The 24,660-nt window shown below is 51.7% G+C and overlaps 5 protein-coding genes across 5 annotated transcripts; 2 read left to right on the plus strand and 3 right to left on the minus strand.

The window, feature by feature from the left end:
• Window positions 1–1,729: 1,729 nt before the first annotated feature.
• LOC142183535 (histone H3) lies at window positions 1,730–2,241 on the minus strand. The gene has a single exon (XM_075258656.1). It carries the CDS (start codon window positions 2,229–2,231, stop codon window positions 1,821–1,823), a length of 411 nt encoding a protein of 136 aa, XP_075114757.1. The 5' UTR covers window positions 2,232–2,241; the 3' UTR covers window positions 1,730–1,820.
• A 479-nt stretch (window positions 2,242–2,720) lies between these two features.
• LOC142219262 (histone H2B type 1-O-like) lies at window positions 2,721–3,144 on the plus strand. Its single transcript, XM_075288208.1, has one exon. The coding sequence runs from the start codon at window positions 2,736–2,738 to the stop codon at window positions 3,114–3,116; it is 381 nt and encodes a 126-aa protein (XP_075144309.1). The 5' UTR covers window positions 2,721–2,735; the 3' UTR covers window positions 3,117–3,144.
• Window positions 3,145–5,104: 1,960 nt separating this feature from the next.
• LOC142219259 (histone H1.03-like) lies at window positions 5,105–5,805 on the minus strand. The gene has a single exon (XM_075288205.1). It carries the CDS (start codon window positions 5,784–5,786, stop codon window positions 5,127–5,129), a length of 660 nt encoding a protein of 219 aa, XP_075144306.1. The 5' UTR covers window positions 5,787–5,805; the 3' UTR covers window positions 5,105–5,126.
• A 16,553-nt stretch (window positions 5,806–22,358) lies between these two features.
• Window positions 22,359–22,827, minus strand: LOC142183430 (histone H2B type 1-O-like). Its single transcript, XM_075258514.1, has one exon. It carries the CDS (start codon window positions 22,795–22,797, stop codon window positions 22,417–22,419), a length of 381 nt encoding a protein of 126 aa, XP_075114615.1. The 5' UTR covers window positions 22,798–22,827; the 3' UTR covers window positions 22,359–22,416.
• Window positions 22,828–23,074: 247 nt separating this feature from the next.
• Window positions 23,075–23,652, plus strand: LOC142183429 (histone H2A type 2-B). Its single transcript, XM_075258513.1, has one exon. The coding sequence runs from the start codon at window positions 23,126–23,128 to the stop codon at window positions 23,516–23,518; it is 393 nt and encodes a 130-aa protein (XP_075114614.1). The 5' UTR covers window positions 23,075–23,125; the 3' UTR covers window positions 23,519–23,652.
• Window positions 23,653–24,660: the final 1,008 nt, after the last annotated feature.

Here is a 24,660-nt window from a genome sequence, read left to right on the forward strand (position 1 = left end):
TGGTCATAGCCAACCTTATATATATATATATATATATATATATATATATATATATATATATATATATATATATATATATATATATATATATATCATGGATAAAAGTGGGCTGCTTTGTAATTGGACACACAATAACACGTGGCTGTGTCCAGTATTGGATATAACAAGTTCTCCTTCAGGTCCGACAGAAAGAGCGAGCATTCCCTAAGACAGCAAGGATTGTCTTTACATCACTCAAATAGTAGGCAGCCTTTTCATTGGCTGCCGGGACTCTCATAGACTATAATGGGACATGTAGGCTTAAACGTGATTGGTTACATGGACATTTGTAGGCAGATTTCTCATTGGCTGTCGTGATTCTCATACATTACAATGGCACTAGTAGGCTGACATGTGATTGGTTAGATTACAAACACTGCCAGATCTATGTTTAAAAACATGTTTTTTCTTTCTATTTTTTGAACATCATATTTTGATCATTATTATCATTATATCAACTTTATTTTACATTTATTTACAAAACCTTTGAAATACAAATAGGCAGGTTAACATGATATAACTTAAGTCCTCGTCCCACGCTAACATTGTTCTTCCGTTCGTGTATATGATACATGTCCACATCAATCATAGATTTTTTTCACATAATACCTGTATCCTAAAGAGAGAAAGAAAGGGAGGAAAGTAAGAAAATAAAAGTGATTATACCATGGAATACTTGATTTCTTTTTGTTTCTTACTATTTACCCCACTTTGAATGGTGACCACTTCCGCTGTAATGCAGTAGGGAGGTACTTCCCTGTTTTTAACCCTTTGTACATATGTATGTAAATCTTTTTAGTATATAAGTCCTCACTGAACAGTTGTCAGTATGCCATGATTAAGGTCCCACGGCACTGAAACGCGTCGGCATTAAACAGTACCACCTCTGCATATGGACCACATCATTGTGAGATGTCCGAATTTTTAATGTGAACAATAAAAGCGAAGTTTTAACCCTATTCCTACGTACAAGAGTTCTGGGTGCTGGATCCTCTTTTTCTTCTACCGCTACAGCCATTACTATCCCTAACTGACAAGACCCTGCGCCCGCAACCACATCTCCCTCCCTCCTCTCCGTACCTAGTATATGCCTACTCCGCACATCCTTCTACAATAACCTGAGGGCCGCCCCAGTCCGCTGCTGAATCTTCTTCAGTTGGAGAGGGCTCAGCTCTGGGGAGGTTTTGAAATTCGCGCCCCTTCTCTCTGCGCCACGTGACGCTGCCGGCTCTCGCGCGGGTTGTAACGGTCACTGCGACTGAGCGGGAATTTCAAAACCACCAACCGTGTGAGCGGGGAGAAAAGACAAAGCGTCACCCGGAGGAGCCGGCGCTCACCTCGGCTTTGTATCAGCGCCCGTTATATCTAATCTCAGGTTTAGAAGTGCCGATGAAACGGGCATTAAAGGGCTGATCCGGGCGAACCTTTGTCTATCTTCCCGCTCAATCGTAGATTCCCATTGAGTGACCGTTACAACCCGCGCGAGAGCCGGCAGCGTCAGGTGGTGCAAAGGGAGAAAGGACGCGAATTTCAAGCCTCCGCCTGTCTATTACATCCTCCGCTGCTGCTGCGAAGTAAGATTGAGTCAGCAGTCAGTGGGGGCGGCGCTCAGGTTACTGTAGAGGGCGCTGCAGTTTAAGGGTAACCTCTCTATTAGCAGCCAGTGAAGGCTTCTCTTCTCCCCTCCCGAGAGGAGAAAGACAACGGCTACAGCTCGTCTGAGGGAGGATTTGGTGGCTCTGAGAAGAGCCTTTGTGTTGTCAGACGGTGCCTGGGCAGATTTAAGCCCTCTCCCCACGAATCCTGCGGGCCAGCTGGATGTCTTTGGGCATGATGGTGACCCTCTTGGCGTGGATGGCGCACAGGTTGGTGTCCTCAAAGAGCCCGACCAGGTAAGCTTCGCTAGCTTCCTGCAGGGCCATGACGGCGGAGCTCTGGAAGCGGAGATCCGTCTTGAAGTCCTGGGCGATCTCTCGAACCAGGCGCTGGAAGGGAAGCTTACGGATCAGCAGCTCGGTGGACTTCTGGTAGCGGCGGATTTCACGCAGAGCGACTGTACCAGGGCGGTAGCGGTGAGGCTTCTTCACTCCGCCGGTGGCGGGAGCGCTCTTCCTGGCGGCCTTAGTGGCCAGCTGCTTGCGGGGAGCTTTCCCTCCGGTGGATTTGCGGGCGGTCTGCTTGGTTCTTGCCATCGCTTCAGTATAGACGTTACACAGCGGTGATATGAGCTGAGGAGCGGAAAGAGCGACATATTTATACAGCCGGGGCTCGTCCTCATTGGCTCATGGAAAGCCCGCCCCCTCCATCTCATTGGTTTATTTCTACAGTCCAGCATTAGCGCTCATGCCCCTCCCCCAGACCCCGTGCAGCACGGCGCTGTACAGCCCCCGCCGGCATGCATCAGGCTACACAGGGGACAATCTGTGGCGTTCCCCCCCGCAACATAACGAGGCGATTAGAACCTGTAAACCTGAGGAGAGAAACGGAGGGAAATTCAAACCTGGTGGAAGCGCCAATCAGCTGCGGAGGGCGGGGATTATGATGCTGGCACTGGTCACATGACTTGCTGGTCCAGTAGAACAGCGCGCAGACAGCGGCGCTCATTTGCATAGCCCGCCTATAAATAGGGCTGCGCTGGGAGGAGCACAGACATTATTTTCTCTCATTCTCGTGTGGGAAAAGATCGCCGTGCTACCATGCCTGATCCCGCCAAGTCTGCCCCAGCGCCCAAGAAGGGCTCCAAGAAAGCCGTGACCAAGGCCCAGAAGAAGGACGGCAAGAAGCGTAAGAGGGCCAGGAGGGAGAGCTATGCTATCTACGTGTACAAGGTGCTGAAGCAGGTCCACCCCGACACCGGCATTTCTTCCAAGGCCATGAGCATCATGAATTCCTTCGTCAACGACGTCTTTGAGCGCATCGCAGGAGAAGCCTCCCGCCTGGCTCACTATAACAAGCGCTCCACCATCACCTCCCGGGAGATCCAGACCTCCGTGCGCCTGCTGCTGCCCGGAGAGTTGGCCAAGCACGCCGTGTCCGAGGGCACCAAGGCCGTCACCAAGTACACCAGCGCCAAGTAATCGGCTCCATCACCTGCTCTGTACTATCACCCCAAAGGCTCTTCTAAGAGCCCCCCCACCCCTTCCAAACTAGAGCTGCTGAGCCCTTCATTTCTGGTGTTTATTCCCCGGACCAGAGGCTTTATTTATCCCGATCCGTTTTGTCATTGTATTTATGGACGTTACACCGCACTGTTTGTATTATCCTCAAGGCGAAGGAACTTATCCGCCTGATAACCTCGTATCTATCGCGTGTATCTACATCTGCGCACACTGGCAAAGTAAAGGAGAAACTTTAGGCAGTGCACACTGTACAGCGACAGGAACGCTCTTAAGATTTATGCATTTGTTCACACGTTCCCTGAAGCTTAAGAGCGTTTATCTCCACGCTCTCCGGTATTCCTACAGTAGCCGCAGCGACAGCTCCAGCCCTAGAGGGCAGAGGAGAGGTGGGTGGCGGGGACAGCTCTGTTCTCAGGAGGATGTGGCGGCTCTGAGAAGAGCCTTTGGGTTATGTAGTAGAGAGTCGGGGAGCGGCGGAATTAACCTCCGAAGCCGTAGAGAGTGCGGCCCTGGCGCTTGAGCGCGTACACCACGTCCATGGCGGTGACGGTCTTCCTCTTGGCGTGCTCGGTGTAGGTGACGGCGTCACGGATGACGTTCTCCAGGAAGACTTTCAGGACACCGCGAGTCTCCTCATAGATGAGACCGGAGATGCGCTTGACGCCTCCTCTGCGAGCTAGACGGCGGATGGCAGGCTTGGTGATGCCCTGGATGTTATCCCGGAGCACCTTCCTGTGCCGCTTGGCACCGCCCTTGCCGAGACCTTTCCCTCCTTTACCGCGACCGGACATCTTCTGTGCTGCTGCTGACAGACTAGAATAAGCGTCCCTCCGCACAGCCGCCTTTTTATATAGAGAGTGGTCGGACCAGAAGGAGAACCCTGCTATGATGACGCAATTATGGGGCGTGTCCTGAAGCCACTCCCCCCCTCCCCTGCTTTCCTCCTCTGATTGGCAGAACTTTCACCCGTTAGTGATTCGGAGCTTTCCCGCTCATATCCTACAGTTCTCGCCGCCTCTCCCTGTCCCTGCTGCCGCTCTCAGCTCGGCCCCGGAGACAATGGACGTCTGCCGGCTTTCTCCACCCGCCCCAGTGTCATCACAAACCTACTGCTGGGAGCCGGAGCTCCCCCAGACAAGTCATTCAGCTGCAGCACAGACAGTGCGTTATAAATACAAGAGAACACGCTGAACAGGAGGCAGCAAAGATCCGAGTTTCTGGGTCCAGAAGTGACCCCGAAATAACGGTGTGCGCTCTCAGGGGAGAACGAGCCTGGACGCCGGGAGGTTGTACTGGGGGAGAAGGGGATGAGGCTGGGTGACAAGAGCTCTCAGGGGAGCCCCCTCCTCAGCCTGTGTAGGAACGAGTAGTGTCAGGCGGGGGCTCCCCTGAGAGCGCTTGTCACCCAGCCTCATCCCCCTTCTCCCCCAGTACAACCTCCCGGGCGTCCAGGCTCGTTCCCCGCTGATCTGATACAGACCTGGGAGTATGTATCGTTTGTCCCCCTACCACAAGCACGCACACAGCCGCCCGCCGTACACCGCAGCGACCCCCGGCATCAGGCTGCATTCGGGACTGCAGGGATTGTGTAGCTCAGACATACTGACAATTCCTCCTCCTCCTCCTCCTCCCCCTTTATCCAGACAGAGGCCCCCGCCAGTAACGAGGAGGATGCGCGGCCAATCTACTGGATTACTGCCCCTATAAACCCTCAGCGGCCTCAGCTTTTAGTCCTCATTACTACCCCGCTGGACCGGTCACCTGGAGAAACCTGCGGGGATGTTACCCTGTAGTGACCGCTCATGTGTCGGTGCGGATACGGGAATGGAGCCCTGGTCATAGGATTGCCGTTAATATGACGCCCCCGCCCCCCCGCTGGCTGGGGAGATAGCGATCATACAGCTCTGCCGGGACAAGGTGGTGGCTCTGAGAAGAGCCTTTGTGGGACAAGTACAGGGCGGCTCGGGCTTATTTCTTAGCCGCGGGCTTCTTGGCTTTAGCAGCCTTCTTAGCCGGACTCTTGGCAGCTTTGGGCTTGGCAGCCTTCTTAGCTGGGCTCTTGGCAGCTTTGGGCTTAGCCGCCTTCTTAGCCGGGCTCTTCGTCACCTTCTTGGCTTTAGGAGCCGCCTTCTTGGCGGCCGCGGCAGGCTTCTTGGCTTTCTTCGGGCTCTTGGCCGCGGTCGGCGCCTTCTTAGGAGACTTAGCCGCGGGCTTCTTGGCGGCAGCTTTCTTGGGCTTGGCCGCTGCAGGCTTCTTCTTGGCCGCCTTGTCCTTACTCTCCGCCTGCTTCTTGTTCAGCTTGAAGGAGCCGGAGGCGCCGCTGCCTTTCACCTGGATCAGGGTTCCCTTGGTCACCAGAGCCTTAAGGCCCAGCTTGACACGGCTGCGGTTCTTGTCTGTATCGTAGCCGCCAGCAGCCAGCACCTTCTTCAGGGCGGCCACAGACACCCCACTGCGCTCCTTGGAGGCGGACACGGCTTTGACGATCAGCTCGGACACGGTGGGACCGGAGGATTTCTTGCTCTTCTTGGCGCCCCCTGCGGCTGCTTTCTTCGGCTGCTTCTTGGATTTGGCGGCCGGTTCGGCGGGAGGGGGAGCAGCGGCAGCGGCGGGCGCGGTTTCTGCCATGATACGAATCGAGCTCTAATTCCTTTCCTAGACGGGAAAACACTGGGGCCGAAGCAGCCGCCGCCTCTTATATGCACAGCGGTGCGCACTGATTGGCTGCTGAGCGGCCTCGGCCTCACCTCCTATTGGCTGTCACTCAGCACAGGGCCAGAGTCAAGCTCCGCTCTCCCCGTGTGCTTCCCTGCCCGGGATCAGAGCCCATTACCGGCTAGAACCGGACAGGAGAGCTTCCATTCTTCGTGTCTCCCCACTCCCCGACATCCTCCCTAACAGTCCCTGGCCGTCACTGGCGGAGGTGCGGGGGTGGTGCGGAGAGGAGGCCCCGGGATTTCCGCCATAGCACCCCCACATCTGTCCATCACTATCTATGCAGGAAGATGAAACCGCTGCGGGAGCTGCCCCCTTCTATTCCCGGCGCTTGTCACCATCCCCGGGATCTTTACCACAAGCTCTATGCTACAGGAAGCTGATTGTACGATGCGGGGACAAGCTGGAGCTGCTGAGAGCCGGGGAGGGTAACACAGGCGGCGGCTCCGCTCACTGCCGGCTCCCTGTCCTCACATCAGATAGATACATATATATATATATGTATATATACTGCAGACAGGGGGGCCGCTTCTCATGGGGCTCTGCCCTGCAGCAATGTCTATACACCGGGCAGAATAGAAAAGCGGGGACATTGTGTATATACAGCTGTCTGCACAGAGGCGTGTAGGATGGGATGATGGCTGGAGGTGATTTCAGTCTCCTGCAGTTACACGTATTATATAGGATGGGATGCATACAAGGTGATAGTGATCCAAACCTGACAATCACTACCATCATGAACTATTGAAAAGTTTGTCTTTGCTTCAATGTGTCAGTTTAGACCCTGTGCGATCTGTATGGCAATTACAATCCACAACCAACAGCACAGTAAGACACATTACAGATAGACACACGGCCATACAGCAAGTCGTTGTGTGGGGATTGCAGTCAGAAGTAGCAGCTCCAGGTGTCAGTGTGAAAGCGTGACTGCCCAAAAACTGGAAATAAAATATGATGACATCAATGACATTTCCGCCATATTTATGTTTTTATGACCATCCAGACGCCAGCAGATGATCCAGAAACCCTAACTATGTAGGAACCCTAAAATATGCTGGATATTGGCCAAGTGTCCCCAAGGGTTGCATCTGGGAATGGAGTATCATTGAAGCTGCAGGTCTGGCGTACCCCGACTTCTCAAAGCATTTGGGATCTCTTGTTAGGCACATTACACCGATATGTTTTATTCCCGGGAGTTATGGCGTATTCACAAAAGATGTATGATCAGATGGATCGGAGGGGCGGCTTATTAGCCTGTAGATCGATAGAACTACATCCTGCTGACAACCTCTGCCAGGCTAGAAAAAGGTCTGATTGATTTTATTTCCATATTCAGACAGATATGATCTTTGCTCCTGTCTATCTTATTGTGCCACATGTGGTCACAGCTCCCACCACTGCCCCTACTCAGCCAGACATGCCCTGAAACTAGTGGACATAAAACAGTGACAGCAGGTCCGCCAATAGGCCAGTACTACTGCTACTGGTGTCAGGGGCCCGGCCAGAGGACGCAGATCTGAGTTGAGCACATACGCGGCTGAAGCGAGGAGCTGACACAGGTCAGCTCCTCGCTTCGCCGCTGCCGCCTGTCTCGCTGACACATATGCGGCTGAAGAGAGGAGCTGACCTGTGTCAGCTCCTGACTTCGCCGCTGCCGCCTCTCTCGCTGACACATATGCGGCTGAGCCGGTGTCAGCTCCTCACTTCGCCGCTGCCGCCTCTCTCGGTGACACATATGCGGCTGAGCCGGAACCCGGCTCAGCCGCATATGTGTCAGCGAGAGAGACACCCAGCGGCGAAGCGTGGAGCTGACCCGTGTCAGCTCCTTCCTTCAGCCGCATGTGTCAACGAGAGAGACGCGCAGAGAGCGGCGAGGGAGCGGAGGAGAAGGTAAGTTTAATGTGGAGGTGGAACGTGAATCTGGGGGCAGATGAAGAAGAGGACGGCATGACACTGTGGGGACATGAATCTGGGGACAGATGAAAGAGAGGACGGAATGACACTGGGGCAGATGAAGGAGGGGACGGCATGACACTGTGGGGACATGAATCTGGGGGCAGAGATGGGGACATGAATCTGGGGGCAGAGATGGAGAGGGGACATGAATCTGGGGGGACATGAATCTGGGGGCAGAGATGGAGGGGACATGAAACTGGGGGCAGAGATGTGGGGACATGAATCCCTGGGCAGAGATGGAAGGGGGACATGAAACTGGGGGCAGATGAAGGGTGTATATGAAACTGGGGGAGAGATAGAGGGGGGACATATAATTTACGGGTGACTGTAGGAGGATTATACTGTGTGTGGGCACATGAAAAATTAATGAGTGGGCGGAGTCAACACAAAAGTGGGTGGGGCTAAATTTGTTGCGGCGCGCTAAGCGCGCCACACATTTTGTCCCTCTTTTAGCTCTTCAAAAGTTGGGAGGTATGGAGATGGGGGGACATGAATCTGGGGGCAGAGATGGAGGGACATGAATCTGTGGGCAGAAATGTGGGGACATGAATCGGGGGGCAGAGATGGAGGGGACATGAATCTGGGGGCAGAGATGGAGGGGACATGAATCTGAGGGCAGATGAAGGGTGTATATGAAGCTAGGGGAGAGACGGAGGGGGACATATAATTTACGGGTGACTGTAGGAGGATTATACAGTGTGCGGGCAAATGGGAAATTAATGAGTAGGCGGAGTCAACATAACAGTGGGTGGGGCTAAATTTCTCGCGGCGCGCAAAGCAAAAATGGCAGGGGGGGGGGGGCAGACACTTAGGCTTTATGGGGCCCCAAAATTCCTGATGGCGGCCCTGAGTGACAGGATGTATCATTCGCAGTGGCAGGGCTGTTGGGTACCATCACATGGTGCAGGAGGATTCAATGGTATGGGCTGTATTCTGTGATACTCCTTAGGATATGTGATGTTCTCTACATAGTTCATACCATCACCAATAGACAGATAAGCCAATGTGGACAGCAAGAGCCCCGGGGCCAGGCACCAATTCCAACATGGCAGCAGACTAGTGGTTATAAGCCAAGTTGCTCATCTGAAGAGTCTGACTTTCCCTATGCCTATCCCGAAACACGCCATCAGGTATATTCTGTTACCCTAGACCATCCAGACTTCAGGGCTACTGGGTGTCAGATTAGCAGAACGCACTGTACTGTCATTTATGTGAGGCTTGTACTAGAACTAGAACAGTCATAGCGACTAGAGATGAGCGAACAGTGTTCTATCGAACACATGTTCGATCGGATATCAGGCTGTTCGATGTGTTCGATTCGAATCGAACATCACGTGGCAAACTCCAAAAAAAATTGATTCCCCTCCCACCTTCCCTGGCGCATTTTTTTGCACCAATAACAGCGCAGGGGAGGTGGGACAGGAACTACGACAACGGGGGCATTGAAAAAAATCGGAAAAAGTCATTGGCTGCCGAAATCAGGTGACCTCCATTTTAGACGAATAGTGGATTTCAAATCCGGGTCATATGAGAATGTGAACTGTGTGAGTAAGAGACAGGGATAGCTGTACAGGCAGGGATAGCTAGGGATAACCTTTATTTAGGTAGGAATGTTATTAAAAATAACTTTTTGGGGCTCTATCGGGTGTGTAATTGTGATTTTTGTGAGATAAACCTTTTCCCATAGGAATGCATTGGACAGCGCTGATTGGCCAGAGTACGGAATTTGACCAATCAGCGCTGGCTCTGCTGGAGGAGGAGGAGTCTAAGATCACTCCACACCAGTCTCCATTCTGGTCCGACCTTAGACTCCGCCTCCTCCAGCAGAGCCAGCGCTGATTGGTCGAATTCCGTACTCTGGCCAATCTGCGCTGGCCAATGCATTCTATTAGCCTGATGAAGTAGAGCTGAATGTGTGTGCTTAGCTCAACTACGCTGGTGGAGTAGTTGAGCTAAGCACACACATTCAGCTCTGCTTCATCAGGCTTATAGAATGCATTGGCCAATCAGCGCTGGCCAATGCATTCTATTAGCGTGAGCTGAGTGTGCACAAGGGTTCTAGTGCACCCTCGGCTCTGTTACATCTGATGGGCTGACCAGCACACGGTGTAGTTGAGCAGAACTGGCTCAACACAGCTGAGTCTCTGCATACCCATAGGAATGCATTGGCCAGCCTTCGGCCAATCAGTGCTGGCTCTGCCGAAGGAGGCGGAGTCTAAGGTCGGACCTGAATGGAATACGGAATTCGACCAATCAGCGCTGTCCAATGCATTCCTATGGGAAAAAGTTAGCTTGCGAAAACCGCAAGCTGACAGGGATTTCCATGAAATAAAGTGACTTTTATGCCCCTAGACATGCTGTCCCAGTGTCATTTCAAGGTGTTGGTATCATTTCCTGGGGTGTCATAGTGAACTTGGTGACCCTCCAGACACGGATTTGGGTTTCCCCCTTAACGAGTATATGTTCCCCATAGCCTATAATGGGGTTTGAAACCCGTTCGAACACTCGAACAGTGAGCGGCTGTTCGAATCGGATTTCGAACCTCGAACATTTTAGTGTTCGCTCATCTCTAATAGCGACCCCTCGCTCCACCTTACTTAAGTCTATGTAAAGGAAACGGATACCTCCTGGGAGCTAAAGAGGAAATGAAGGTGGAGAAGTCAGGACTGCAAAAGTGTTATAACCTGAGCTGTGCCTACCAGGCAATAAGGCAATCTTTAGAAATCATGACAGATAAAGATTTATGACCGGAGCAGCCATTGACACAGGCAAGCCAAATACATAGTCCTCTCTCCTCGTAGGATTTTATAACTAGCCCACGAAAAATGAAGAATAGTGGTCGCCTTAGGCAAGGGTGATGTCATCAGGATTCGGCGCAATCAGTTCTTCTTCATCCGTCTCGGGTTTCTAAAAGATAGCAATTGTATGTAAGGTTATCGTACCATGACAGAGATATCCAATACATGGAAGCCCAGGCACAGGGCGGACAAGTCACATTTCCAGGCATAAGTCACGGTTGGGCGGACAAGTCACATTTCCAGGCATAAGTCACGGTTGGGCGGACAAGTCACATTTGCCGGCATAAGTCACAGTTGGGCGGACAAGTCACATTTGCCAGCATAAGTCACGGTTGGGCGGACAAGTCACATTTGCCAGCATAAGTCACGGTTGGGCGGACAAGTCACATTTGCCAGCATAAGTCACAGTTGGGCGGACAAGTCACATTTGCCAGCATAAGTCACGGTTGGGCGGACAAGTCACATTTGCCAGCATAAGTCACATTTGCCAGCATAAGTCACATTTGCCAGCATAAGTCACATTTGCCAGCATAAGTCACATTTGCCAGCATAAGTCACATTTGCCAGCATAAGTCACATTTGCCAGCATAAGTCACATTTGCCAGCATAAGTCACATTTCCCGGCATAAGTCACATTTCCCGGCATAAGTCACGGTTGGGCTTAATAGTCGGGCCCAGAGAGATTACCATGAGTGCTATCTCTGGCAGTGGGCTTAATAGTCGGCCCCGGAGGGTCGGCGGTGGGGCTTAATAGTCGGGCCTGGAGAGAGTTCCAGGGATGGCTGTTTGTCAGGGGGCTTAATGGTGGGGTCCGATCCGCCTCCCGTGGAAGCCTGCCTGGGGGAGCGGTGAGGACTCTCGAGGGCCAGCGGAAGGAAGAGGTAGTGCTGTTTTTGACTCCGGCGGAAAGTGCCGGGAGATGTGGAGTTGGAGGGTTGCCCCGAGGCGAGGTCTGCAGGGAGAACCGGGTTCCGGACCGGGCGGGCCTAGGGGAGGCAAGTCGGGCCGGGGCTCACCCTCCTGGGCAGGGTCCGAGGGGAGCTTCCCCCTGAGAGAACTTCCACTTCCGCAGACACTTTGAAAAAAAATCGGAGCCCCCGAGGAGGCCTTCCTGCAGCGAGCGCCAGACCGGGATGGGGCTCACCCTCCTGGGCAGGGCCGAGGGGAGCTTCCCCCTGAGAGAATTTCCACTTCCGTAGACACTTTGTCAAAATTTCAACTTTCAAAATACTTCCGCGGGCCAGATTTCACTCCGGCGATCGGCGGCGTCATGCCTGCGGCGGTGCACCTCGGGCGGTACAAGTCTACCTTGTCTGCTTTAATCCTCTTGATTTCCCGGCACACCAGAGACTCCTTGAGGATCAGACATTCGGATTGCAATTTACTGCAAAGCCTCATTAGCACAAGATTCAGAAAGCCACTTAAGTCTTACGTTTTGCAGCAACTGTGGTTTTCTTTGATAATAATAATAACAACAACAACAACAACAACAACAACAACAACAACAACAACAACAATAATAATAATAATAATAATAATAATAATAAATTTATTTATATATCGCCAACATATTCCGCAGCACTGTACATTTTGTAGGGTTCAAATACAGACAGATACATAACAAAGAACGTCATTTCACACAATGGGACTGAGGGCCCTGCTCACAAGAGCTTACTATCTATGAGGTAGAGGGGGGGTGACACAAGAGGTAGGAGGGGCGGCATTGCTTATACAGGGGTCAGACACTTTTGTAATAGAGGTTACTGTCATTACACAAACAAAACTTTATGAGCCATCACTAGTGGTGTCCTGTAACATGTGGATGGAGCTTGGACAAATAAAGTTATCTGGAAAAGACATCATATCATGTGGGGTAATGTGGGAGCGGGGACAGAGGAGGGTTAAATTTTGGGGATTCTAATTATAGCATGGAAGGGTTTACGTTAGAAATTGTGATAGGCCTGTCTGAAAAGATGTGTCGTTAGTTTGCATTTGGAACTGTAGAAATTGGGAGTTAATCTTATTGTCCAGGGTAGAGCATTCCAGAGAAGTGATGCAGCTCGGGAGAAGTCTTGTATACGAGCGTGGGAGGTTCTGATAATAGGGGATGTAAGTGTTAGGCCATTGAGTGAACGGAGAGCACGGGTTGGGCAGTAGACGGAGATGAGGGAGGAAATGTAGGGAGGTGCGGCATTATGGAGAGCCTTGTGGAGGAGGATGATAACTTTATATTTTATTCTATAATGAATAGGCAGCCAGTGTAGCAACTGGCACAGACCCGAGGCATCGCTGTAGTGTCTAGCCTGATAGATGAGCCTGGCCGCTGCATTCAGAATAGATTGTAGAGGGGAGAGTTTAGTGAGGGGAAGACCGATTAGTAAGGCGTTACAGTAGTCAAGGCGAGAATGAATCAGAGAGACAATAAGTGTCCTTAGTGTTTCTCTGGTGAGGAAAGGGCGTATTCTGGAGATGTTTTTGAGGAGGAGGTGACATGAACGTGCGAGTGATTCAATATGCGGGGTGAAGGAAAGGTCTGCGTCAAACATGACCCCGAGGCAGCAGGCATGCTGCCTAGGAGTTATAGTAAGGCCTGACACTGCAATGGATATATCAGGGACAGATCTGTTAGATGGTGGAAACAGTAGTAGTTCAGTCTTAGAGAGATTTAGTTTCAGATAGAGCGAGGACATGATATTAGAGACAGCAGAAAGACAGTCACTAGTGTTCTGTATGAGTGCAGGGGTGATGTCACGGGAAGATGTGTATAATTGGGTGTCATCAGCATAAAGATGGTACCTGAAGCCAAATCTGGCGATGGTTTGTCCAATGGGGGCTGTGTAGAGAGAAAAGAGCAGGGGGCCTAGGACCGAGCCCTGAGGAACCCCAACAGCAAGGGAAAGAGGGGAAGAAACAGAGCCCGCAAATGATACACTGGAAGTGCGGTCTGAGAGATAAGAGGGGAACCAGGAGAGCGCAGTGGCGTTGAGGCCGACTGAGCGGAGCATAGTGAGGAGGAGAAGATGATGATCAATAGTGTCAAAAGCTGCAGAGAGGTCCAGAAGAATAAGAAGAGAGAAGTCACCATTGGATTTAGCCATTAGGAGATCATTGGAGACTTTTGCGAGAGCCATTTCAGTAGAGTGCAGAGATTGTAAGGGGTCAAGCAGAGAGTTAGCAGAGAGATAGCGGTTTAAACGAGAATAGACCAGGCGTTCCAAAAGTTTAGAGATGAAGGGCGGGTTAGAGATGGGTCGATAGTTAGCAGCACAGGGTGGGGTTTTTCCAATAGCGGAGTTATAACAGCATGCTTGAAGGAGGATGGAGAGAGAGAAAGAGAAAGAGAAAGAGAAAGAGAAAGAGAAAGAGAAAGAGAAAGAGAGAGAGAGAGAGAGAGAGAGAGAGAGAGAGAGAGAGAGAGAGAGAGAGAGAGAGAGAGAGAGAGAGAGATTAAATATTTTAGTAAGGCAAGTCGTGACAGCAGGCGACAGAGGTTGGAGAAGGTGCGAGGGGAAGGGGTCACTACTGCAGGTTGTAGGGCGAGATGAAGAAAGTAGCTGAGAGACTTCCTCTTCTGTAACAGGTTGAAAAGATGAGAAAAGACAGTCTGAAGTGCGGTTGGTGAGGGGATCAGTACTATGGTAGGTGATGGGATCAATGCCACCTGGGGCTTTGGCAGTTATTTCCTGATGGATCTTATCAATTTTATCATGGAAATACGTGGCCAGGTCATCAGCACTAAGGACTGTGAATGGCGTCTGCACCTTGGCTGTGAGTAAGGAGTGAAAAGTTTCAAAAATCCTTTTAGGGTTGCTGGAGAGAGAAGAGATGAGGGCGGTGAAGTAGAGTAAGAGAACAATCGATGTAATCTTTGTGCAGGGCCAGCTGAGACGTAGTGAGGTCATTATGAGATTTAATTGAAGGATATGCGCTTTCTAGAGTAGAGACTCGACTGTCTATATGATGAAGTTCCGCTCTAATATCCTCAAGTTGCTGAAGAACTGGGTCTAGGGCGGCTGACAGAGCTTGTTGTAGAAATGTTCTTAAGAAGGTGCTATCCTCCAGGCGGTCCTGGTCAATATTACTCTCAGCATCCGAGTCATCACCTGTGTCAGGCTCCCTATTGTGGTCAGGCGCCATTTTCAGCGATCCGGCGGGAGATTGTCGATTTTTCTTTCTAAGATACTTTTGCAAGTCACTTTGGAGTTTAGTTTGATTGGGAGTACCAGCGAGGTCTGTGCCTTTGTCTTTATTTGGTTTAACCATCTTGATGGATGCAATATAAGTGAGGGAGAGGGACGAGGTCAAGACTATAACATCTAGCAAACAGAGAGCATCAGTCTAAATGACAACATAGACAAGAGTGTTCTTGGAGATTCACTTAGGTACAGGGAGGGGAGAGGTCCCCAAATATCAATAGGTAAGGTTGACAATCTCAGCGTCTAGGCAGACAGTCGTCCTCTGCAAGCGAGGTATCAGGTATAATTGGGTTCTACGTCTCTTAGTGCAGTAGTGGGGATGATATTCCTGTAGGTAAGACAGCCTTTCCCAATCTTAACTGCTACGACTAATCCACAGGGGAGGTTCGGATGAGACCCTGTTAGAGAAGGCGGCAGGGGGCTGCAGGGGAGGGCAAGAAAGCCCAGGTGTGGGAGTGCGGAAAGAATGTAGAATAACTCTAGCCGAGGACCGTAGATATCGAGGGTCAGGGACACCACTTATGGGATATGAATGTAAAACTTTCCGGAGAGGAGATATAGGGGAGGAGGGTAGCAGAAGGGTTTATTAAAGCAGACAAGGCCGGAGGACCTGATGGTATAAGCGCAAGAGTTCTTAAAATGTGCAGTGACCAGCTGTGTGGTATTATTACACACATGTACAATACGAGTCTAAAGCTGGGAGTGGTACCTCGACTGTGGAAAACATCTTGTGTGGTGCCAGTCCCAAAGATACCCAACCCGGTGGGCTACAATGACTACCGACCCGTAGCACTGACATCTCACCTGATGAAGGTCCCAGAGAGACTGGTCCTGACACACCTACACCCCCTAGTGAGCTCCGCTCTGGACCCCCTCCAGTTTGCCTATCGGCCGGGCATTGGGGTAGATGACGCCATCATCCACCTTCTTCATAGAGTTCTCTCTCACCTAGAGAAACCCGGGAACACTGTGAGAATATTGTTCTTTGACTTCTCCAGTGCGTTCAACACCATTCAGCAAGGGCTACTGAGGGAAAAGCTGAACCTTGGTGGAGTGGACCATCACCTGTCCAACTGGACCCTAGACTACCTGACAACCCGCCCTCAGTATGTGAGAGCCCGGGACTGTGTGTCTGACACTGTGATCTGTAGTACGGGGGCACCACAAGGTCCAGTTCTTGCCCCATTTCTCTTCACACTGTACACTGCTGACTTCAGGCACAACTCATCCAGCTGTTACTTACAGAAGTCCTCCGATGACTCTGCTATAGTCGGCCTTATCACTGATGGCGACGATAGGGAATACAGAGACTTAAACCTGGACTTTGTTGAATGGTGCCAGCGGAACCAGCTCAGTATTAATGCTGGGAAGACCAAGGAGATGGTGGTGGACTTTAGTAAACGGAGAGGTGCTCCGACCCCGGTGGAGATCCAGGGAATATGTATTGAGATAGTCAGGACCTGTAAGTACCTGGGCGTGCTCCTCACTAATAAACTAGACTGGGCTGATCACCTGGAGGCGCTGCACAGAAAGGGCCACAGCAGACTCTACCTGCTCAGGTGGCTGAGGGCCTTCGGAGTCCAGGGGACACTTCTTAGGGCCTTCTTCAACTCTGTGGTTGCCTCAGCCATCTTTTTCGGTGTGGCCTGCTGGGGGTGCAGTCCATCAACCAGGGACAGAAACAGACGTGACAGGCTGATCAGGAGGGCCAGCTCTGTCCTGGGGAGCCCCCTGGACCCAGTACAGGTGGTGGGTGACAGAAGGATACTGTCTGTGGTGACCTCCATGCGGGAGAACAAATCCCACCCCATGTATGGGACCTTGATGGGACTTGGCAGCACTGTAAGTGACCGTCTGCTTCACCCCAAGTGTGAGAAGAAGCTATCGCAGGTCCTTCCTTCCAACCGCGACCGGGCTGTATAATTTACATCAGACCAAGCGAAGACACTCCGCACAGACAACTAAATGACTATGACGATGACCATGAAGTCTTCCTTCTTTCTCTTCCGTTCCTTAGCTGCCATGGACTCCTAGTATATCTTCTCTTCTCAGCATATGTGTGTCTGCGTCTGTATTATATTACTGTGTATTATCCTGTATTACTAGGCTGCTGTAACATGCTGGAATTTCCCCAATGTAGGACTATTAAAGGATTATCTTATCTTATCATAGGTCCTCAAGTGCAGATTAATGTGGCCTGCTACTGTTTCCAACTCCAGGGGAAGGGAGAAATGCAGATTCGGCTCACCTCCATGTCAGGATACGAGTGGGTTAAACTGAAGGGCAGCTGCAGGCGTCTCAGTGTAGTTGGTCTGTAGCTGCTGCTTCATGCAGAGAGGCAGGCTGCGCTCCAAGATGGCTAGGTCTGGAGCTGGGCGCAAATCACAGCCGGATAGCTGTCCGGCAAGTCACACCCCTTCTTCCGGATCTGGGTTCTGCGTAGAAGTCACATCAGGGGCCGGCCCTTACACTTTAGGCTAGGGATCCTAGTGAGGCCTACTCAAAATGGCTGCCGGGTCTGGGAGAAGAGATCCAGAATCTGAGGTTCCGTACCTCGAAATACCTCCTCTCCAGGCTGCTCCAGAACCAGAAGCAGCTGTGATGTCGCGGGAGATGTCTCCTGCGCTCCGCAGGCCGTGGTGACTCCAGAAGAAGGCAGGCCGCAAAAAAAACAAAATGGCGGTCGTGACTCCTATGATCAGCTGCCCGGTAAAGTAAGAGAGCTGGATGAAGGCAGTAAGTGTCTGGAACGCGCCAGAGGTCCTCTCCTGGGTCGGATGAGCGGTCCAGAGCTGCGAGGGACTACGCCGGGAGCTGGAACAAGTCGGCAGCAGGTAAGTCCAAAAACAAGATGGCGGCCGGGTCCTGTGGGACAGAAGGCCGCAACAGTTTATATCCTCAGGAGCGCTGTAAAAGTGTGAAATAACACCCCAAAATAGCAGACAGAGGCTTGGAGGAGAGCCTCGGGGTTGTTATCTGTATGGATGGCTGAGATCACCGCCGGTAAGAAACGGATGAAAGTGTCCAAGTCAGGAGCTCACAGCAGACGCGACCGCTCTGGTTGCCGGCTAGCCATGCCCCCTCCCCCTCCCACAGTATATCTATCCCTGTCTCACAGTCACATAGTTCACAGTCTCATATGAACCGAATCTGAAATCCCCCATTCATATGAAGCGGAGGTCACCTGATTCAGCCAGCCAATTACTTTTTCTGACTTTTTTTTTTTTTTTCGATGCCGCGGTTGTCGTAGTTCCTGTCCCACCTCCCCTGCACAGTTATTGGTGCAAAAAAAAAAAAAAAAAAAAAAAAAAAAAAGAAAGAAAAAGCGCCAGGGAAGGTGGGAGGGGATACAAATTTTTAGTGCGTTTGCCGCGTGGTATTCAATTGGAATGGAATATCTTGAGCAGCCTGAATACCAATTCGATGGAACGCTGTTGGCTCATCTCTAATCCCTACTGATCCCTTAGACTGTTAGGACCCCACAGATCAACTGTTTCTCGGAGCAGGCAAATCCCATTATTGTTTAAATGTGGGGCGCTGCTTATTCGCTGTGTTCTTACAACCGCAGTTGTGGGTACTGTAGTTGTACCCTGTTCAAGTGTATGAGATGCCGCTGCAGCACCCATAACCATTTCAAACAAGAATATGTTGTAGGGAGGGGCCCCAGTCAGTAGAACATCCCGTCAGAGGGCCCCCGCATAATATAGTGCCATTCTTAAGTGATATGCAGGTTATTTGGGAGCCACCGCCAAAGGACTGCGAGACAGCACCTGGAATTTGGGACTGTTCTGCTGTATTCAGGAGGGCCGAGAGGGCTCCCTCGCTGCCATAGGGTACAGTTCGGGTTCACTAGTTGTCCTATATTTAAAGTAGTTCTGTGCACAATCCTTTTGGGTGATGTTATTCAGCTCCTGCATATGATGTACAGCATTACCTAGAATCGAACAGGAGGGCTGGTGGAGGATGGAGCAATTGGGGAATATATCATTGCCTGTCAGCCATTGCCTGTTGGAATAATCCAATCGGTATTGGCCTAATGGTCATCAGTCTTTGGGGACGGCATTATGTGGTGCGGAACAGGTCTGTGTAAAATGTAGAGGGGTGCAGCATAAGGCGCGGGGCGCCGTACCAGGCGAGACGACGTAGCAGCATACTGCACTATTTTGCCTTTTTTTTTTTTTTTCTCCCCTTATTCTGCAGATGACACCTTCTGTACGTAAACCTGAGCTGTAAAGCCGGAGGAGATATAGGCAGTGACGGTGACGGCTCCTACAGGTTTATGTTTGTGTAAAGACAGTCACCACTATTACAATATTGTCTGACCCCTGTATAAGCAATGCCGCCCCTGCTACCTCTTGTGCCACCCCCTTTACCTCACAGATTGTAAGCTCTTGCGAGCAGGGCCCTCAGTCCCATTGTGTGACGTGACTATTTCTTTGTAATGCATTTTTCTCTCTGTATTTGAACCCTACAAGTTGTACAGCGCTGCAGAATACGTTGGCACTATAAAAATAAAATGTATTATTCTATTATTATTCATCATCTGTTTTCCCTTAGTCCTAACAACAGCACAAGCTCCTTTTAGTTCATTCTGTTCATGCCCCTCTTCATGGGGCGTGTAGCACAGCGTCGGATGAGTACGCAAGGCAGAGTGTCAGGAGATGAATATGAAGAGGGGCGTGAAGAGAATTAAGAACTAAGGGGCGGCGAGAGGTTATGACGTGGGGGTGCTCGGAGCAAGAGGGGCAATCCCCCTGAGTTCCATGAGCGGGATTTGCATACTGCAATAAACAGATTTTGACAGAAACAGCAAAGAGGAGAAGAAGAGACTGGAAGGTGGGAGTAGAATGGCCTTTTTAACCCCTTCCCGACATGCGCCGTAATAGTACGGCGCATGTCGGGTCTGTAACTATGGCGACCGCTCGGGAGCCGGGCGGCCGCCATAGCCGCCGGGTGTCTACTGCTTTAAGGCATTAACCCCTGCGGCGCCACGGTCAAAGGCGCCGGAGGCGCCATTTTTCCGGCGACGCATGGGCGCCGCCATTTTGCCGGTGGTCGCCTGCTCCTGGAGCATGCTCCAGGGCCGACGTCACGTTGGCATGACAGCCGGGAGCCTTTACAAGGCTCCCAGGCTTGTCTGCAAATGCTCTCTTTTGCAGGCTGGTCTATGCAGCCTGCAAAAGAAAGGATGATTTTTTGCTTTAGCATTGCAATGCATTAGTGATCAGACCCCCTGGGGTTCAACGCCCGTAGGGGGTCTAATAAATGGGAAAAAAAATCAAATAAATAAAGTTAAAATAAAAATAAAATAATAATAATAAAACATAAAAAGAATTACAAATTCAAATCACTCCCCTTTCCCTAGAACACATATAAAAGTAGTTAAAAACTGTGAAACACATACATGTTAGGTATCCCCGCGTCCAAAATTGCCCGCTCTAAAAATCTATAAAAATATCTTTCCTGTTCGGTAAACGCTGTAGCGGGAAAAATAGTCAAAAGTGCCAAAGTGCCGTTTTTTTTTTTTTTTTTCAGTGTTTTGATTCTGATATAAATTGGAATAAAAAGTGATCAAAGCAATAACATTTCCCGAAAATGGTAGAACTAAAGAGTACACCCGACCCCGCAAAAAAAGACGCCATACACATCTCTGTACACGGACGTATAAAAAAGTTACGGCTGTCGGAATATGGCGACTTTTAGAAAAAAACAAAACAAAACAGTTTTGGAATTTTTTTTAAGGGGTCGAAATTTAAATAAAACCATAGAAATGTGGTATCCCTGGAACCGTACCGAAACACAGAATACAGGGGACATGTCATTTTGGCTGCACAGTGAACGCCGTAAAACCAAAGCCTGTAAGAATGTCGCAGAAATGCATTTTTTTCTTCAAATCCACCCCATTCTGATGGTTTTTCCTGCTTCCCAGTACATTATATAGAATAATTAATGGTGGCATCAGGAAGAAAAATTTGTCCCGCAAAAATTAAGACCTCATATGGCTCTGGGAGCGGAGAAATAAAAAAGTTATGGGGCTTAGAAGGAGGGGAGTAAAAAACGAAACAAAAAAAAAAAAAAAAAAAATGCCATTGCCGGGAAAGGGTTAAAGACGATCGTCTAACGACAGAATTAGAGCCCCGGTAACCGTCCTATGTAGTATCTGTGCGCCACCTGCTGGCTGGGATCCGTATATACAGGGTCTTTCGAGCTGTGCCGTTTGTTCCCCGCGCCCCCATCTGGATCAGCGTGGAACTGCACAGCCCGCACCCGGGGTTCACTATAACTGCAGCCTCGCGGCGATTACACAAGGATGCCCATAGGGGGCAGAGAGGAGATACCGCAGCCGGGAGAAGAATTAGATCCGGGGAGGAGGGGGTGCGGCTCCGGAATGCAATAGTCCTATTGACAGAGAAGAAGGTCTGGAGCAGTGAGAACAGCGCCCTGCATGTTATCTAGTAGGCCGGCTAGAAGGAGCCGCTGACCGCTGACCCTCGGCAATGGGAGAATGAGCGGGAAATTCAAAGTGATCCATTGTCTTATGTCAGCCAATCAGCGCGAGACAGAGGAGGGGCTTGTAGGAGTCACGCCGAAGAATTACGTCATCAATGCAGGGTTCTCCTTCTGGTCCGACCACTCTCTATATAAAAAGGCGGCTGTGCGGAGGGACGCTTGTTCTAGTCTGTCAGCAGCAGCAGCACAGAAGATGTCTGGTCGCGGTAAAGGAGGGAAAGGTCTCGGCAAGGGCGGTGCCAAGCGGCACAGGAAGGTGCTCCGGGATAACATCCAGGGCATCACCAAGCCTGCCATCCGCCGTCTGGCTCGCAGAGGAGGCGTCAAGCGCATCTCCGGTCTCATCTATGAGGAAACTCGCGGTGTCCTGAAAGTCTTCCTGGAGAACGTCATCCGTGACGCCGTCACCTACACCGAGCACGCCAAGAGGAAGACCGTCACCGCCATGGACGTGGTGTACGCGCTCAAGCGTCAGGGCCGCACTCTCTACGGCTTCGGAGGCTAATTCCGCCGCTCCCCGACTCTCTACTTCATAACCCAAAGGCTCTTCTCAGAGCCGCCACATCCTCCTGAGAACAGAGCTGTCCCCGCCACCCACCTCTCCTCTGCCTTGTAGGTCTGGGGCTGCAGACGCCTCCTGTAGGCTGTAATGTCATCACTGCTGGAATACTGGAGAGAGTAGAAGAAGAAAACGGTCCAAACCTTCGGAATCTAAGCTTTGTGAACAGGTCCCTAGAAGTAGTCCTACTGCGGCTCTGCAGTGTAACCCCCGTGCCGGCAGCTCGGGCCGATAAGTAGCAGCTTAGTTTAACCCTCCAATCGCAGGTGCGTGCAGAGAGCACTGCACCTCGTAGAGATGTCAATGTAGCAAGCCGGAGATTAGAGCTTCTCTTTGGGTGTATAGTAAGTCTAGCAAGTACAAGAAAATAGCTGGAAAGATAGGTTCTGGGTAGAAACACGTGCAGCAGCAGCAGCAGCAGCAAGAAGCCAGAAATGGAGGGCTCAGCAGCTCTAGTGTGGAAGGTGTGGGGGGCTCTTAGAAGAGCCTTTGGGGTGATAGTACAGAGCAGGTGATGGAGCCGATTACTTGGCGCTGGTGTACTTGGTGACGGCCTTGGTGCCCTCGGACACGGCGTGCTTGGCCAACTCTCCGGGCAGCAGCAGGCGCACGGCGGTCTGGATCTCCCGGGAGGTGATGGTGGAGCGCTTGTTGTAGTGAGCCAGGCGGGAGGCTTCTCCTGCGATGCGCTCGAAGATGTCGTTGACGAAGGAATTCATGACGACCATGGCCTTGGAGGAGATACCGGTGTCGGGGTGGACCTGCTTCAGCACCTTGTACACGTAGATGGCATAGCTCTCCTTCCTGGCCCTCTTACGCTTCTTGCCGTCCTTCTTCTGGGCCTTGGTCACGGCTTTCTTGGAGCCCTTCTTGGGCGCTGGGGCAGACTTGGCGGGATCAGGCATGGTATAACACGGAGATCTCTTTCACACGAGAATGAGAGAAAGTAATGTCTGTGCTCCTCCCAGCGCAGCCCTATTTATAGGCGGGCTATGCAAATGAGCGCCGCTGTCTGTGCGCTGTTCTACTGGACCAGCAAACCATGTGACTTTTGCAAGCCCCGCCTGCTGAAGCGGATTGGTGGTTCCACAAATCTGGCCTCTATTGGCGGCTTGAGATGTGTCCAATGAGAGTTGCAGGAGGGCGGGGCAGAACTATATATATAAGGCAGGAGGAGCCGGTACAGGGCAGGATATTCTGTGTTCCATTACAGTAACTGACGATCCACGAACCATGTCTGGACGCGGCAAGCAAGGAGGCAAAGCTCGTGCTAAGGCCAAGACCCGCTCATCCCGGGCGGGACTTCAGTTCCCCGTCGGTCGTGTGCACAGGCTTCTCCGCAAGGGCAACTACGCCGAGAGGGTTGGTGCTGGTGCTCCCGTCTACCTGGCGGCCGTACTGGAGTATCTGACCGCTGAGATCCTGGAGTTGGCTGGTAATGCTGCACGGGACAACAAGAAGACCCGCATCATCCCCCGTCACCTGCAGCTGGCCGTGCGCAATGACGAGGAGCTGAACAAACTGCTGGGTGGCGTGACCATCGCCCAGGGAGGCGTCCTGCCCAACATCCAGGCCGTGCTGCTGCCCAAGAAGACCGAGAGCAGCAAGCCCAGCAAGAGCAAGTGAGCGCCGCTCCCACCCCATCCGTCTATACAAGCAAAGGCTCTTCTAAGAGCCACCACCTTGTCTACAGCAGAGCTGCCTCCTGTCTACAATACGGGCTGTCCGTCTATTCTGAAGCCAACTCCTGGCCCGACCGGCGGCCCTTACAGGGAAGCACCGTGGGGTGACTGAGCGGGAGGAGGATTCACTCTGTAGGGAGATGTGGTGCGGGCGCGGGGTTTTGTGTCAGGTCGGGCTGGTGGTAATCTGCTAATGCTCTCTTCCCAGGCAGGTAGTATAAGCGGAGCTTAGATATAACGGGCGGGCGGGCGCGCGCTGATACAAAGCCGAGGTGAGCGCCGGCTCCTCCGGGTGACGCTTTGTCTTTTCTCCCCGCTCACACGGTTGGTGGTTTTGAAATTCCCGCTCAGTCGCAGTGACCGTTACAATCCGCGCGAGAGCCGGCAGCGTCACGTGGCGCAGAGAGAAGGGGCGCGAATTTCAAAACCTCCCCAGAGCTGAGCCCTCTCCCACTGAAGAAGATTCAGCAGCGGACTGGGGCGGCCCTCAGGTTATTGTAGAAGGATGTGCGGAGTAGGCATATACTAGGTACGGAGAGGAGGGAGGGAGATGTGGTTGCGGGCGCAGGGTCTTGTCAGTTAGGGATAGTAATGGCTGTGCTCATCCTAATCCTCTCTCCCCGCCAGGGCACAGCCCACGGTGGCAGGCTTACAAGTGCCGATGAAACGGGCGTTAAAGGGCTGATCCGGGTGAACCTTTGTCTATCTCCCCGCTCACACGGTTGGTGGTTTTGCAATTCCCATTCAGTGACCGTTACAACCCGCGCGAGAGCCGGCAGCGTCACGTGGTGCAGAGAGAATGGGCGCGAATTTCAAACCCTCCCCAACTGAAGAAGATTCAGCGGCGCTCAGGTCATTGTAGAAGGCGCTAGGGAGAGATGCGCGGAGTAGGCACATACTAGCGACGGAGAGGAGGGAGGGAGGGAGATGTGGTGCGGGCGCAGGGTCAGTTAGGGATAGTAATGGCTGTGCTCATCCTAATCCTCTCTCCCCGCCAGGGCACAGCCCACGGTGGCAGGTTTAGAAGTGCCGATGAAACGGGCGTTAAAGGGCTGATCCGGGCGAACCTTTGTCTATCTTCCCGCT

The sequence above is a fragment of the Leptodactylus fuscus genome, chromosome 10, assembly GCF_031893055.1.
Source record: "Leptodactylus fuscus isolate aLepFus1 chromosome 10, aLepFus1.hap2, whole genome shotgun sequence".
Classification (NCBI taxonomy): domain Eukaryota; kingdom Metazoa; phylum Chordata; class Amphibia; order Anura; family Leptodactylidae; genus Leptodactylus; species Leptodactylus fuscus.

What these genes read in the sequence shown, in the direction of transcription:
- LOC142183535 (XM_075258656.1), bottom strand. Translation starts at nt 2,231, where the DNA reads ATGGCAAGAACCAAGCAGACCGCCCGCAAATCCACCGGAGGGAAAGCT.
- LOC142219262 (XM_075288208.1), top strand. Translation starts at nt 2,736, where the DNA reads ATGCCTGATCCCGCCAAGTCTGCCCCAGCGCCCAAGAAGGGCTCCAAG.
- LOC142219259 (XM_075288205.1), bottom strand. Translation starts at nt 5,786, where the DNA reads ATGGCAGAAACCGCGCCCGCCGCTGCCGCTGCTCCCCCTCCCGCCGAA.
- LOC142183430 (XM_075258514.1), bottom strand. Translation starts at nt 22,797, where the DNA reads ATGCCTGATCCCGCCAAGTCTGCCCCAGCGCCCAAGAAGGGCTCCAAG.
- LOC142183429 (XM_075258513.1), top strand. Translation starts at nt 23,126, where the DNA reads ATGTCTGGACGCGGCAAGCAAGGAGGCAAAGCTCGTGCTAAGGCCAAG.